The 13776-nt window shown below is 47.4% G+C and overlaps 1 protein-coding gene across 4 annotated transcripts in view; it reads left to right on the forward strand.

Moving 5' to 3' along the window:
* The window catches only part of GIGYF1 (GRB10 interacting GYF protein 1), a 57193-nt gene extending 44440 nt beyond the window's left edge, over positions 1 to 12753 (forward strand). For all 4 annotated transcript variants that reach the window (XM_060779817.2, XM_060779819.2, XM_060779820.2 and 1 more), the window contains exons 22-28: positions 1264 to 1407; positions 1543 to 1731; positions 2687 to 2868; positions 3003 to 3166; positions 4251 to 4414; positions 6922 to 7063; positions 8863 to 12753. In XM_060779817.2, coding sequence (XP_060635800.2) covers positions 1264 to 1407; positions 1543 to 1731; positions 2687 to 2868; positions 3003 to 3166; positions 4251 to 4414; positions 6922 to 7063; positions 8863 to 8915 — 1038 coding nt within the window. In that variant the 3' untranslated portion in view covers positions 8916 to 12753. The remainder of the gene's footprint in view (positions 1 to 1263; positions 1408 to 1542; positions 1732 to 2686; positions 2869 to 3002; positions 3167 to 4250; positions 4415 to 6921; positions 7064 to 8862) is intronic.
* Positions 12754 to 13776: the final 1023 nt, after the last annotated feature.

Consider the following 13776-nt stretch of genomic DNA (forward strand, 5'->3'; position numbering starts at 1 on the left):
CCTATTATTATTATTATTAATATTATGGAGCCCCTGGTGGTGCAGTGGGTTAAAGTGCTGAGCTTCTGAGCTTATTGGCTGAAAGGTCACAGGTTCTAATCCGGGGAGCGGTGTGAGCTTCCGCTGTCAGCCCCAGCTTCTGCCAACCTAGCAGTTCGAAAACATGCAAATATGAGTAGATAAATAGGTACTGCTCTGGCGGAAAGGTAACGGTGCTCCATGCAGTCATGCCGGCCACATGACCTTGGAGATGTCTGCGGACAATGCCGGCTCTTGGGCTTAGAAATTGAGATGAGCACCACACCCCAGAGTCGGACGCGACTGGACTTCATGTCAGGGGAAAACCTTTACCTATTATTATTATTATTATTATTATTATTATTATTATTATTTGAAACACAACAAGATGAGTCCACAGCAAACAAGATCACTCTGCTGGTTGTTGCATTGAACCACACATCGGACACTTCCCAAGTGTCTAGGACTGTGTGATGTATTGGTGAATAATGCATGCAAATCTGAGTAGGGTGGCATTTTGGAGCTGACAGATGGTAATTTTGTCAGCAGCAATTGTGTTTAAGTGCAGGCCAAGGTCTTTAGGCACTGCACTCAGTGTGCCAATCACCACCGGGACCCCCTTGACTGGCTTGGAGCAGAGTCTTTGCAGTTCGATCTTTAAATCCTCGTATCGTGCCAGCTTGTATTGTTGTTGTTGTTGTTGTTACTGGTGGTTCATAGAATCATAGAATCAAAGAGTTGGAAGAGACCCCATGGACCATACAGTCCAACCCCCTGCCAAAGCAGGAATGTTGCATTCAAATCACCCCTGACAGATGGCCATCCAGCCTCTGTTTAAAAGCTTCCAAAGAAGGAGCCTCCACCACACTCCCTCCGGGGCAGAGAGTTCCACTGCTGAACGGCTCTCACAGTCAGGAAGTTCTTCCTCGTGTTCAGATGGAATCTCCTCTCTTGTAGTTTGACACCATTGTTCCATTGCGTCCTAGTCTCCAAGGAAGCAGAAAACAAGCTTGCTCCCTCCTCCTCCCTGTGGCTTCCTCTCACATATTTATGGCTATCATATCTCCTCTCAGCCTTCTCTTCTTCAGGCTAAACATGCCCAGCTCCTTAAGCCGCTCCTCATAGGGCTTGTTCTCCAGACCTTTGATCATTTTAGGCAGCACTGGGCCCTTGGAGAGTGGGGGCTGGGATTTCCAGCCTGGTGGGTGTTCTCACCCCCTTCCTTCCTGTCTTCCTTGTCCCCAGCTGTCCTCTTCCTCCTCGTCTTCCTCCTGGGGCCAGCAGTCGGTCAACAGCAACTCCTCCTCCCAGAACAGCTTCAGCATCGCCGACATCCAGAAGATGGGGGACGCCCGGGCCTGCCGGGAGCTGCGGGAAATGCGGGAAGAAGTGAGTGGAGCGCCAAGGGGAAGGGGCCGGGGGAAGGAAGAGGGAGGGTGGGGGTCTTAGCGGCCACATCGAGACCCGCCTGCGGGAGAACTGGGCTGGCCCTCCACCCTCCCTGTGTCTCCTCTCCTCTCTCAGTGTCGGCAGCAGGAGCTGCTCCTGAAGCTCCTCCAGCAGCAACAGCAGCAGCAGAACTCTCACCCGCTGTGGGGCAGCCTGGCCAAGCAGAACATCTCCATGAAGGCCCTGCTGGAGCTGCAGCAGGAGAGCGAGAGGCACCTCCAGAAGCAGCAACAGCAGCAGCAGCAGAGGGCCCAGCAGAGAGGGGTGAGTCCAGAACCTGCAGGGAAAACAACCCTCTTCTTCCACATGGAGGGTTTGGGGGCGGCCTTCTGCACCGGAGAATGACCAGCCCTCTTATTTATTATTTATTTATTTGGTTTACTTTTACCCCGCCCTTCTCACCCCGAAGGGGACTCAGGGCGGCTTACACATCCAAGGCACAATTCGATGCCCATAGCATACATCAATAATAAGCAATAAAACAAAATAACAAATTAGCAAACAACAACAACAACAATACATTGCATCTAAACCGTTAAAACCAATAAAATTTCATACAAACCGATACAAACCACTTCTTCCTTCTTGCCAGTCAATGTTCGCTATCTCATGGTTCAGAGTTTTCTTCCACATTTATCAGTCCACATATATCAGTCCTGCCGGTCCTAATTGCCTGGTTGTCCTATCTAGTTAGCAGATTGCCCGAAGGCCTGGTCCCACAACCACGTCTTTGCCTTTCTCCTAAAGGACAGGAGTGATGTCGATGCCCTGATATCCACTGGGAGTGAGTTCCACAGGTGGGGGGCCACCACTGAGAAGGCCCTGCTCCTCGTCCCCACCAGCCTTGCTTGGGAAAGCGGTGGAGTCGAGAGCAGGGCCCCCTCAGATGATCTTAAATTCCGTGGTGGGACGTAGAGGGAGATACGTTCGGACAGATACGCTGGACCGGAACCGTACAGAGTTTTGTAGGTCAAGACCAGCACCTTGAATTGGGCTCGGAACTGAACCGGCAGCCAGCGGAGCTGACACAGCAGATAGGTGGTGTGCTCTCTGTATGTCGCCCCAGTGAGCAGCCTGGCTGCCGCTCGCTAGACCAGTTGAAGTTTCTGAACCGTCTTCAAGGGCAACCCCACGTAGAGCGCGTTGCAGTAGTCTATTCGGGATGTAACAAGTAGTCTATTCGGGATGTAACTCTTCTCTTGGCTTTTTCCTTCCCCAGCATGGCAGCCATGGCCTGGCCAGCCTCTCCTCCTCGTCGCAGTGGGCGGTGGACTCGGGTTCGCTGTGGGGCGGCCATGACAAGAACAGCTCCATCAGCCTCTGGGAGGAGAGCGTGAAGAACGCCGGGCCCCTCGCCCGCAGCCTGGGCCTGAAGAACAGCCGCAGCAGCCCCTCCCTGGGGTGAGTGCATGTGTTGCTTGGAAGGGGTGCCCAAAGGCAATCTAGTCCGACCCCCTTCTGCCACAAGCTGTGGGAGGGCCAAGAGAGGAGGCAAGGCCCCTCTCCAATCCTCTCCGGCTTTTTTTTCTGGGCAGGGACTCCTACGGGGCTTCCTGTCGCCAGAGCCGGAAGAAGACGGACGAAGAGGAGAAGCTCCTGAAGCTGCTGCAGGGCTTCCACAAGCCGCCCCCCCAGGACGGGTTCACCCAGTGGTGCGAGCAGATGCTCCACGCTCTCAATACCTCCAGCAACCTCGATGGTGCGTGTGCATGTGTGTGTGTGTGTGTTTGGGGTGGGATTTCCCAAAGGGGCGGGCAAAGAAGCCTCCGAGCCTTGAAAGCAAGAATGGGTCAATTTTGGCCCTCCAGGTGTTTTGGACTTTCACTCCCATAATTCCTAATTTGGCCCATGCCTGGTCCAGAGGGAGGAGACCCTTGTTCATGCCCATGGAGCGACTTGAGAAACTGCAAGTCGCTTCTGGTGTGAGAGAATTGGCCATCTGCAAGGACGTTGCCCAGGGGACGCCCAGATGATTTGATGTTTTTATCATCCTTGTGGGAGGCTTCTCTTATGTCCCCGCATGAGGAACTGGAGCTGATAGAGCGAGCTCATCCGCCTCTCCCCGGATTTGAACCTGCAACCTGTTGGTCTTCAGTCCTGCCGGCACAAGGGTTTAACCCACTGCGCCACCGGGGGCATAGTACAATATCAATATTATATATTACTATATTGTACTATACCATTATATTGTAACATTATTAGTAATAGTACATGTAATATAAAATATATAATTATAATACCTTATTAGTATTATATTGTATTACATTACGATATTATAAATATTATATGTATATACAATATTGTATATTATATTGTATTATATTATATTATTAGCATAGCACATCCCCTTGTGGCTCTGGAACCCGAACCTCACTCTGGTTTCAGGAGCACAGATTGCAAGAAAGTGGCCTCAAAAGCTCATCCCAAAGGGATTAAGGTGTATAACATAATTTTGGTTGCCCTCAGTTCCCATTTTTTGGTTGAATACAGATCAAAATGAGTATTGGCATGGCCCTTAGGCCTGGATTTTTGAGGAGGAATTTGTCCCTTATGCCATTTGTCCCACTCGGGGCAGGCAGGGACCCAGGCCTCCATTGTGGAACCCCATCTATGCGCTGTGCTTCTACCTGTTCAACTTCAAAAAGTGTTGTAATGGATGGGAGAAAGGAAGGATGTGTACGTACATATGCCCATGGAGAGCGAGAGAAAGGAAACCAGGAGAGTTGACCGGGGTGCATGGCACCCCTTCCTCACTGTGCTCTCCTCCCCCGTTTCCCGCCCAGTGCCCACGGCAGTGGCCTTCCTGAAGGAGGTGGAGTCCCCCTACGAGGTCCACGACTGCATCCGCTCCTACCTGGGAGACACCCTGGAAGCCAAAGAGTTCGCAAAGCAGTTCCTGGAGCGCCGTGCCAAGCAGAGGGCCAACCAGCAGCGCCAGCAGCAGCAGGTCAGGAGGGGAGGGAGTTATCATCCGTGTACAGTAAATCCCTCCAAACGATGCCACGCCCTGTCTCAATGTCATCAACAAGAATCAGTCCAACACAGCGCAAAGCAGAGATAGTCAGAGTTCACTACAAAGGTCCAAGTTGTTGTTGTTGTTGTTGTTGTTGTTTCCCATCGTGGTCAACTGTGAATCACACATATGGTATTTCTTGCGCCTGCTCAGACAGTTTGGAATCTTCTAGAAAACGTATTCGACACTTTTAGGCGGTAGCCACGCCCACTCTCCCCATAGAGTATATAGTCAGTGGGAGGGGCTACTGTTTCAGTTCCTTTCATCCACCGCCATTGCAGCAGTTAAAGAATCTTTCATTTTTGATTAGCGTTTCTGGACTGCATTAATTTCTTTGCTTCAATTTTTATTATTTTAATTTTAAATTTTTTTATTGTTACTACCTCTTATTTTTTCATAGTTACCGTATGTTGACTACCGCTTTCTTTCCAAAGTGTCCCTGTCGTATGTGTCAGCATTTTTCCAACGTCAGCGTCCTGGAGGTTATGCTCAATTCTGGCCACAAGGAGGTGTTGTTGCTCCATTCACTATGTTGACAAGCCTTTTGATCACAGACTTTCCTCCTTCTTTAATTGTAGTCATTTTATGGTGCCGTAAAACACCTCCCCGCTTAAGCGGTGCCTAATTTCACTACTTGCAGCTCACAGATGTTTTCAAACTGCTTAGGTGGACAGTAAGCTAGGCTAAAGGTCAGGTGCTCATCCTGACCCAGGCTCAGAACAGCCAACCTTTCAGTTGGGAAGGATCTAGACTGCCCCAAGGCAGCGTGACCCAGCACCAGGAGTCCAAAGGGATAAAAAGAACAAAAAACACACAGACCAATGTTATCTCTTCCATAGGAGGCCTTTCTTTGTAGTGAAATAATATGGTTGCACTATTGACAACAACAAGGTTTCCATAACACAAATACGTAGTAGCTTTACACACAACAGCCTTCACCCTGGAGCTTTCTCACATGAGGCTTCTCTCACACTTGGCCTTCTCATAGACTAAGGCCTACCTCACATTTTGAAGCCGACCTCACTGAGAAACCTCCTCACGCAGACTGAGGAGTTTTCTCATTGAGACAAACTGTAACACTAACAGGCTTCGGCCTACTCACTCTCCTCAGGACAAAGCTAGCTTTGGCGCACTGGCTCTAACAGGCTTCGGCCTACTCCCCCTCCTCAGGACGTCACTAGCATTGGCCCACTGAACCTAACATGCTTCGGCCTGCTCACTCTCCTCAGGACAACACTAGCTTTGGCCCACTGACTCTTTTAAAAATATTTTTATTGAAATAATTTGCAGTTACATTATAAAAGGGAGGAGGGTTGTGTCTGAAGCTCTTTATCCCAGGGGTAGTCCTATCTTGCCAAGGGCAAGATGGATGGATGGCATCCTTGAAGTGACTGGACTGACCTTGAAGGAGCTGGGGGTGGTGACGGCCGACAGGGAGCTCTGGCGTGGACTGGTCCATGAGGTCACGAAGAGTCGGAGACGACTGAACGAATGAACAACAAAGTTCTTATTCATGAATCCCAGTTCTTTATCTTTCCTTAATTGTTCTCTTATTTGGAAATATTGATACCAAGAGATATTTTTGTTTATTTGGTGTAACTCTTCCTGTGTTTTTAATGTCACAATACCATCTTTTTAAGTTAAAATTTCCTTGTAGGTAGGCCACTCTTCGCCCCCCCCCCCCAATTCTCGCAATTGACAGGCCTCAATGGGAGAGATCCACTGGCTCTAACAGGCTTCGGCCTACTTACTCTCCTCAGGATGATGCTAGCTTTGGCCCACTGACTAACAGGCTTCGGCCTACTCACTCTTCTCAGGACGATGCTAGCTTTGGCCCACTGACGCTAACAGGCTTCGGCCTACTCACTCTCCTCAGGACACTAGCTTTGGCCCACTGATGGTAACAGGTTTCGGCCTACTCACTCTCCTCAGGACGACACTAGCTTTGGCCCACTGACACTAACAGGCTTCGACCTACTCACTCTCCTCAGGATGACGCTATCTTTGGTCCACTGGCTTTTGACAGGATTCGGCCTACTCACTCTCCTCAGGACGATGCTAGCTTTGGCCCACTGACGCTAACAGGCTTTGACCTACTCACTCTCAGGAGGACATTCGCTTTGGCCCACTGATCTTAACAGGCTTCGGCCTACTCACTCTCCTCAGGATGACACTAGCTTTGGCCCACTGACCCTAACAGGCTTCGGCCTACTCACTCTCCTCAGGATGACACTAGCTTTGGCCCACTGACTCTAACATGCTGCGGCCTACTCACTCTTCCTGTGCTTTACTCATTTTTGTAATCAAAGTTAATTTTTTTTACAAGTTCTGCTTCCAGGAAAGCCCTTTTTTTGCAAGGTCTCTGCTCACACCCCCTTCCTTTTCCTTCCTTCCTTCCTTGTCTTTTCTCACCCACTTCCCACTTGCTTGTCCTTTTGCAGGAAGCCTCCTGGCTGAGCCCCAGCAGCCTTCAGTCCCTTTTCCAGTCCAACCACAATCCCAAGCCACCGTCGTTTGAGAGCAGCCAAGCCCTGAAGATCAAGCGGCGCCCCATGATGCTCCATGCGGACCCCAGCATCCTTGGTGAGGCCCTGAGGGCATCTCAGGAAGGGATTGGGGTGGGGTGGGGTGGGGAGGGAACGACCTCAGGGGACACAAGAGGGGTCCAGGAACAGGGACACGGGGGCCAGAGTTGCTCCTTGCAGCGGCTGGGATGGGTTGAAGGGGGGCTGGAAGCCGGGACACAGCATCATAGAACTCCCCTAAAATGGGGAAAGACCCCAAGGGCCACTCAGTCCCACTCCCTTCTGACAGGCATTGAGGCACGGTCAAAACACCCTGAACACATGGCCATTCAGCCTCTGATGAAAAACCACCAGAGAAAGAGACTCTGTTGGACTTCTAGAAAAATCGCCTTCACACCCACCCACCCCCCGACAGATGGCCATCCTGCCTCTGCTTCAAAGTCTCCAAAGAAGGAGCCTCCATCACACTCTGGGGCGGAGAGTTCCACTGCTAAACAGTTCTCTCTCCCACCTTGGACATAGAATCATAGAATCATAGAATCAAAGAGTTGGAAGAGACCTCATGGGCCATCCAGTCCAACCCCATTCTGCCAAGAAGCAGGAATATTGCATTCAAATCACCCCTGACAGATGGCCATCCAGCCTCTGCTTAAATGCTTCCAAAGAAGGAGCCTCCACCACACTCCGGGGCAGAGAGTTCCACTGCTGAACAGCTCTCACAGTCAGAAAGTTCTTGCAGACATTATTCCATAGACCTAGAGACTCCACTTGCGTAGTTTCCAACAGACCTCACAACCTCTGAAGATTCCTGCCATAGATGTGGGCAAAAGATCAGGAGAGATTGCACCTGAAACATGGCCAAATATCCCAGAAAACTCACAGGAGTCTGTCACAGGCAGATGGTATTTGTGGCACAAGTTCCAATGAATCATCTGAGCAACAGTGTTATGCCTCTGCTTGTAGTCTGTCTGCGTGATCTTCTTGCAGCAGCTGAGGATGGGATCTATTGTTTCATCCGCTTCCTTGCAGACAACTAATAATGTAATGAAATATAACAATAATAAATAACATAAACTAAATATGTGATAAATATGTGTAAATATGTGAGAGGAAGCCACAGGGAGGAGGGAGCAAGCTTGTTTTCTGCTTCCTTGGAGACTAGGACGCAAGGGAACAATGGCTTCAAACTACAAGAGAGGAGATTCCACCTGAACATGAGGAAGAACTTCCTGACTGTGGGAGCCGTTCAGCAGTGGAACTCTCTGCCCCGGAGTGTGGTGGAGGCTCCTTCTTTGGAAGCTTTTAAGCAGAGGCTGGATGGCCATCTGCCAGGGGTGATTTGAATGCAATATTCCTGCTTCTTGGCAGAATGGGTTGGACTGGATGGCCCAGGAGGTCTCTTCCAACTCTTTGATTCTATGATTCTAACAATATAACGTAATAATAATAATACATAGCATAATCATAGAATCATAGAATCAAAGAGTTGGAAGAGACCTCCTGGGCCATCCAGTCCAACCCATTCTGCCAAGAAGCAGGAATATTGCATTCAAATCACCCCTGACAAATGGCCATCCAGCCTCTGCTTAAAAGCTTCCAAAGAAGGAGCCTCCACCACACTCCGGGGCAGAGAGTTCCACTGCTGAACGGCTCTCACAGTCAGGAAGTTCCTCCTCATGTTCAGATGGAATCTCCCCTCTTGTAGTTTGAAGCCATTGTTCCGCGTCCTAGTCTCCAAGGAAGCAGAAAACAAGCTAATAATAATACATAGACTCCGAGATGCTGTTTCCGACGCTGGGCCGCCATTCAACCTCAATGGCTTTTTCTCTCTCCCTCTCTTCTCCTCCGTCCTTGCAGGGTACGCCCTTCACGGCTCCTCCAGCGAGTTGGAAACGGTGGAAGACTACTGACTGCGCTGCTGCGCCTCACAGCAATAGGAACCTCTCTCCCATCTTCTTCCTCCCTCCCTTCCCTCCTTTCTCTGCCGCTGCTGCCTTGAATCTCACCCCTTTCAGTCCCGGCTGAATGTGCACTGCGAGAGGCGGCCATCTTTTTTGTGTTTTGGGGGGGGGGGAGATGCTTCCTCCTCCCCCTTCTCCTCCTCCCTTGGCCCCTCCCTCCTCCCTCCCAGGAGGAGTGGTCAGCGGAGGTCAGCGGTGGTCAGCGGCGGCTGCGGGTCAGTGGGGCCCGGCTGGAGGACGGACATCCAAGCACTTCTTTCCTTACGAGAAAAAAAAGCACCTTAAAGCGGAACAAAAAAGAACTTTTTTTCTGCCATGCACTTTATCAAAAGAGAACTCTTTGTGTTGTCATCATTTTCCTTTTTTTTTTACAGTGACTTGTTACAGATTCAAAAAAAAAAGAGTTTAAAAAAAAGAGGAAAAAATACTTTTTTTGGAGTTTATAGAAAAGACAATTTTTTTTATAAAAAAAAAAGAAGTTTAAAAAAAACCTACAAAAAGTTTATCTTTAAAGAAAAACACTTATTTTTCACACGGGGAAAATCTATCTATCTATATATATACGTTCAGAAAAAAAAAACAATGTGAATGGCATTTTTTTCACAAAGGCTTGATATAAAAAAAAAGATTTATAAGACAAAAAAAAACTTGAAGACCTGCACTTAGAGAAGAAGAAGAAAAAAAGAGAAAAGAACTGTGTTGCTGTTTTTTTAAAAAAATGATATTTTTCTTTCTTTTTGGAAACGTATAGATAATGTGTAAATACTGTTGAAGAACTCTTATTCCGCACAGTATATTTTCTCTTACAAAGAGGCCATTTTATATGAAAATATTTTTGTTTTTTGTTTAATTGTCAGATGGTTTAATGTTGTCAGAATTTTTTTTGTTTTTGTTTTTTTGGTTGGAGAATTTTTTTTTTCTTGGGTTGGAGAAAAAAAAAGAATTGCACAAAAATGCCTCCTTTCCTTGTTTCCCTTCCTTATGTTTTTGGACGTACAATTCAATTTCAATGTATTTTTTATATAAAAAAAGAAGAAAGGAAAAAAATACAAAAAAAAAGAAGAGAGAAATGAATTTCAAGACACACTAAAAGCGACAATGAAGCGGGTCTGTTGCTGGTACCAGAAGCTCCCAGACTCCTTTCCTGCGGCAAACTACAAATCCCAGCCATCAGCTTCCAGTTTTTTTCTTCCAGGAAGACTTCCTCCTTCCTTCTTTGCTTCCTTCCGGATCGTGCCCCGAACCTTTGGTTTCCTTCTGGAATGTTCCACGGACCTTTCGTCAGCTTCGATCTTCAAATATATTATTGAATTCTGTCGGCAAATCTTCCACGGACTTTTCGTCCACCTCAGTCTTCAAATATATGCGATTTCTGTCTCTGCAAATCTTCCACGGACTTTTCGTCTGCCTCGGTCTTCAAATATATTACGATTTCTTTGTCTGCAAATCTTCCACAGACTTATCGTCAACCTCGGTCTTCAAATACATTACGATTTCTGTCAGCAATTTTTTTTTTCTGGGTGTGAGATGCACTTTTGGGAAGAAGAAGAACAACAACAAAATACGTACAAGAAGATTTGAATGTTTCAATGTGTTGTCGAAGGCTTTTCATGGCTGGAATCACTGGGTTGTGGCACGTTTTTCTAGCTGTACGGCCATGTTCCAGAAGCATTCGCTCCTGACGTTTTGCCCACATCTATGGCAACCTCTTACCGCTCAACCTGTGAGGATGCCTACCATAGACGTGGGTGAAACGTCAGGAGAGAATGCTTCCGAGCATGGCCGTACAGCCCTGAAAACTCCCAGCAACCCAATTGAATGTTTATGTTTTTATTTTTCCTTGTCTTACACGGATGTTCATCGAAACCATACTGGAAGTAAGCTAGCTTGGAACGATTATTTTCGGAGAAAGACTTGTGTGCAGGGAACGCTCTTCCTGTGTGCACTCAAAGCAGAAATGAATGTATCCGATGCGTCGCCGCCCGGGAGAAAAGCTGCCCGGCGACAAGCGTTTTCCGCCATCTTTGTTCACAAGACTGTTGTGTTTTCGAGCCCCTCCTTTTTGTGTGTGTGTGTGACATCGGAGCTTCCTTCCCCCCCAAATTACTGCTCTTTTGGGGCAAACATTTCCTTGTGGGTAGATACATACATGTGCCTATGTATACATCAGGTGTGTGCAAACTTGGGCCCTCCAAGTGTTTTGGACTCCAACTCCCACCATTCCTAACAGCCTCAGGCCCTTTCCTTTTCCCCCTCAGCTGCTTAAACCTTTGTTTACATTCAGAAGGACAAAACGAGGGACTTCCTTTCCAAATCCCGGATGAGCCCCCATAATTTGCTTAAGCGGCTAAGGGGCAGAAGGAAAGGTCCTGAGGGTGTTAGGAATGGTGGGAGTTGCGTTCAAAAACATCTGGAGGGAGGGTCGAAGTCGGCTCATGCCTGGTATACATACATAGCCACGCACCCGATATCTTTACAGATGATTCATCTTTTTATATCTTATCTCTTGATATCGATATATCGCAACATAATTTTGCTTGAAGAGATCGGGGTGGGGTTTTTTTGGGGGGAGGGGTTACAAATTGCGTATGATTTGATTTCCTTTGTTTACAATCTTGGTTTGTGGCGGAACTGGTTGCACACAGGGTACGCAGTCACGGCAGAGGGGGAGATATCTATGTATATGTAGGTCTGCGGCACTCTTTCGGCCCATAAGCATCCCTCTGAAATGTGGAAAGTATGTCGTGTATATATCTGTGTGTATAGGTCCTTCGACACACTTGCAAAACATACATACATATAGATATATGTCTGTTTGTCTTGACCCATATGGGAAGTGTATATTTGTATGTGTGTGTAGGTCTGTAACACTATTTCAGCCCATGAGCTTCCCTCTGAAATGTGGAAAGTGTGTGTGTGAGTATATTTACATACATATATGCATACACACACATATATGTGTAGTTTGTACCACTCTTGACCCCTAAGATCCCTCCAAAATGTGGAAAGTATATCTGTGTATATGTGCACACACACATGTTTGTATGTAGGGCTGTAGCACTCTTCCAATGCATAAGCATCCCTCCGAAAGGTGGAAAGACTGTATCTGTGTGTACATATACATACACAACTACATGGGAAAAAATATATGTATGTATATATGGGGTCTGTGCCAGTCTTTGGATCCTTAAGATCCCTCTAAACGTGGAAAGTATATATCTATTTTGGCCCATAAGCATCCCGCTGAAATGTGGAAAGTATATCTATGTATATGTATATGCACACATATGTATATGTAGGTCTGGAGCAGTCTTGCAATGCATAAGCATCCCTCCGAAAAGTGGAAAGACGGTAACTGTGTGTGTATACACATACATACACACCTACATGAATATCTATATGTATGTATGTAGTGTGTGCCACTCTTTCGACCCTTAAGATCCCTCTGAAATGTGGAAAGCATGCATATGTATGTGTATATATACACACACATGTACATACACACCTACATGAATATATATATGGTCTGTGCCAGTCTTCCGACCCTTAAGATCCCTCTGAAATGTGGAAAGCATGCATATGTATGTGTATATATACACACACATGTACATACACAACTACATGAATATATATATGGTCTATGCCAGTCTTTCGACCCTTAAGATCCCTCTGAAATGTGGAAAGCATGCATATGTATGTGTATTCACACACACACACATGCATATATATAGGTCTGCTTGGCACTCTTTTGACCCATGACATTTCTCCAAAATGTGGATTGTGTATGTCTATATGTATGTATATAGGTCTGTCTTCCTGTCTGTTACCCTCTTTTGACCCATGACACCCCTCGCCTTTGAATTTGGGGTCTGGAAACCCCTTTTGCCCCACTGAGCCTCTGCTTTGCTTTGGGGCTTTGGAAGGAGACGGACCCTCCTTCCCTCCCTATATTGGGTGCCATGTTTTGTGCCCCCTCCTCATTGTTTATGTAGGTCTTCCCTCCCCCAAAGGGGCAAGGAGAACACCTCCCAATGACATCATTTGGAGCCGCCATGAATGCTGTGATGCTTTAACCCTTGTTGTGTGTTTTTTAGGCAGGAAGCCTTCTCTTGTTTCCTTCCTTTGCTGAGATAGAGGAGGAAGAGGAGGGAGGCCATTGCTGTGAAAGTCATTTCCAGGCTGTCTCTCTTTTCTCTCTGTTTTGGTCAGTATTGAGCCACGGAGGGGGGTGCAAAGGGGCGCCAAAACACAGCTCAAGTACTCTTCCTTCCAGTTGAGAAGCTGCTTCCTTGGTCTGCCTTTTTCCAAACAAGGGCTTTCCTGTTGTAATGTCGTAGAGCGTTGGACCCTCTCCTCGATCCCAATATCGGAATGGGATGTTATGATCCGGGCATGGTCAAACAGTCCTCCAGGTGTTTTGGACTAAAGACACCCATAACGTGGGTATACAGATGATCCCTTGATTAAGTGTCTGGTTCCAAGAGGACAAAAGCACTTCCAGGTGTTTTGGACTTGGGGCACCCATAACGTGGGTATGCTGATGATCCCTTGATTGTCTGGTTCCAACTTCATCCCAACTTCCAGGTGTTTTGGACTTGGGACACCCATAATGTGGGTATGCTGATGATCCCTTGGATTAAGTTCCAAGAGGACAAAAGTATGGGCCAACTTCTTCCCAAATTTCAGCTGTTTTGGACTTGGGACACCCATAACGTGGGTATGCAGATGATCCCTTGATTGTCTGGTTCCAACTTCATCCCAACTTCCAGGTGTTTTGGACTTGGGACACCCATAACTTGGGTATGCAGAT

Source organism: Anolis sagrei, chromosome 6, assembly GCF_037176765.1.
Source record: "Anolis sagrei isolate rAnoSag1 chromosome 6, rAnoSag1.mat, whole genome shotgun sequence".
Lineage (NCBI taxonomy): Eukaryota > Metazoa > Chordata > Lepidosauria > Squamata > Dactyloidae > Anolis > Anolis sagrei.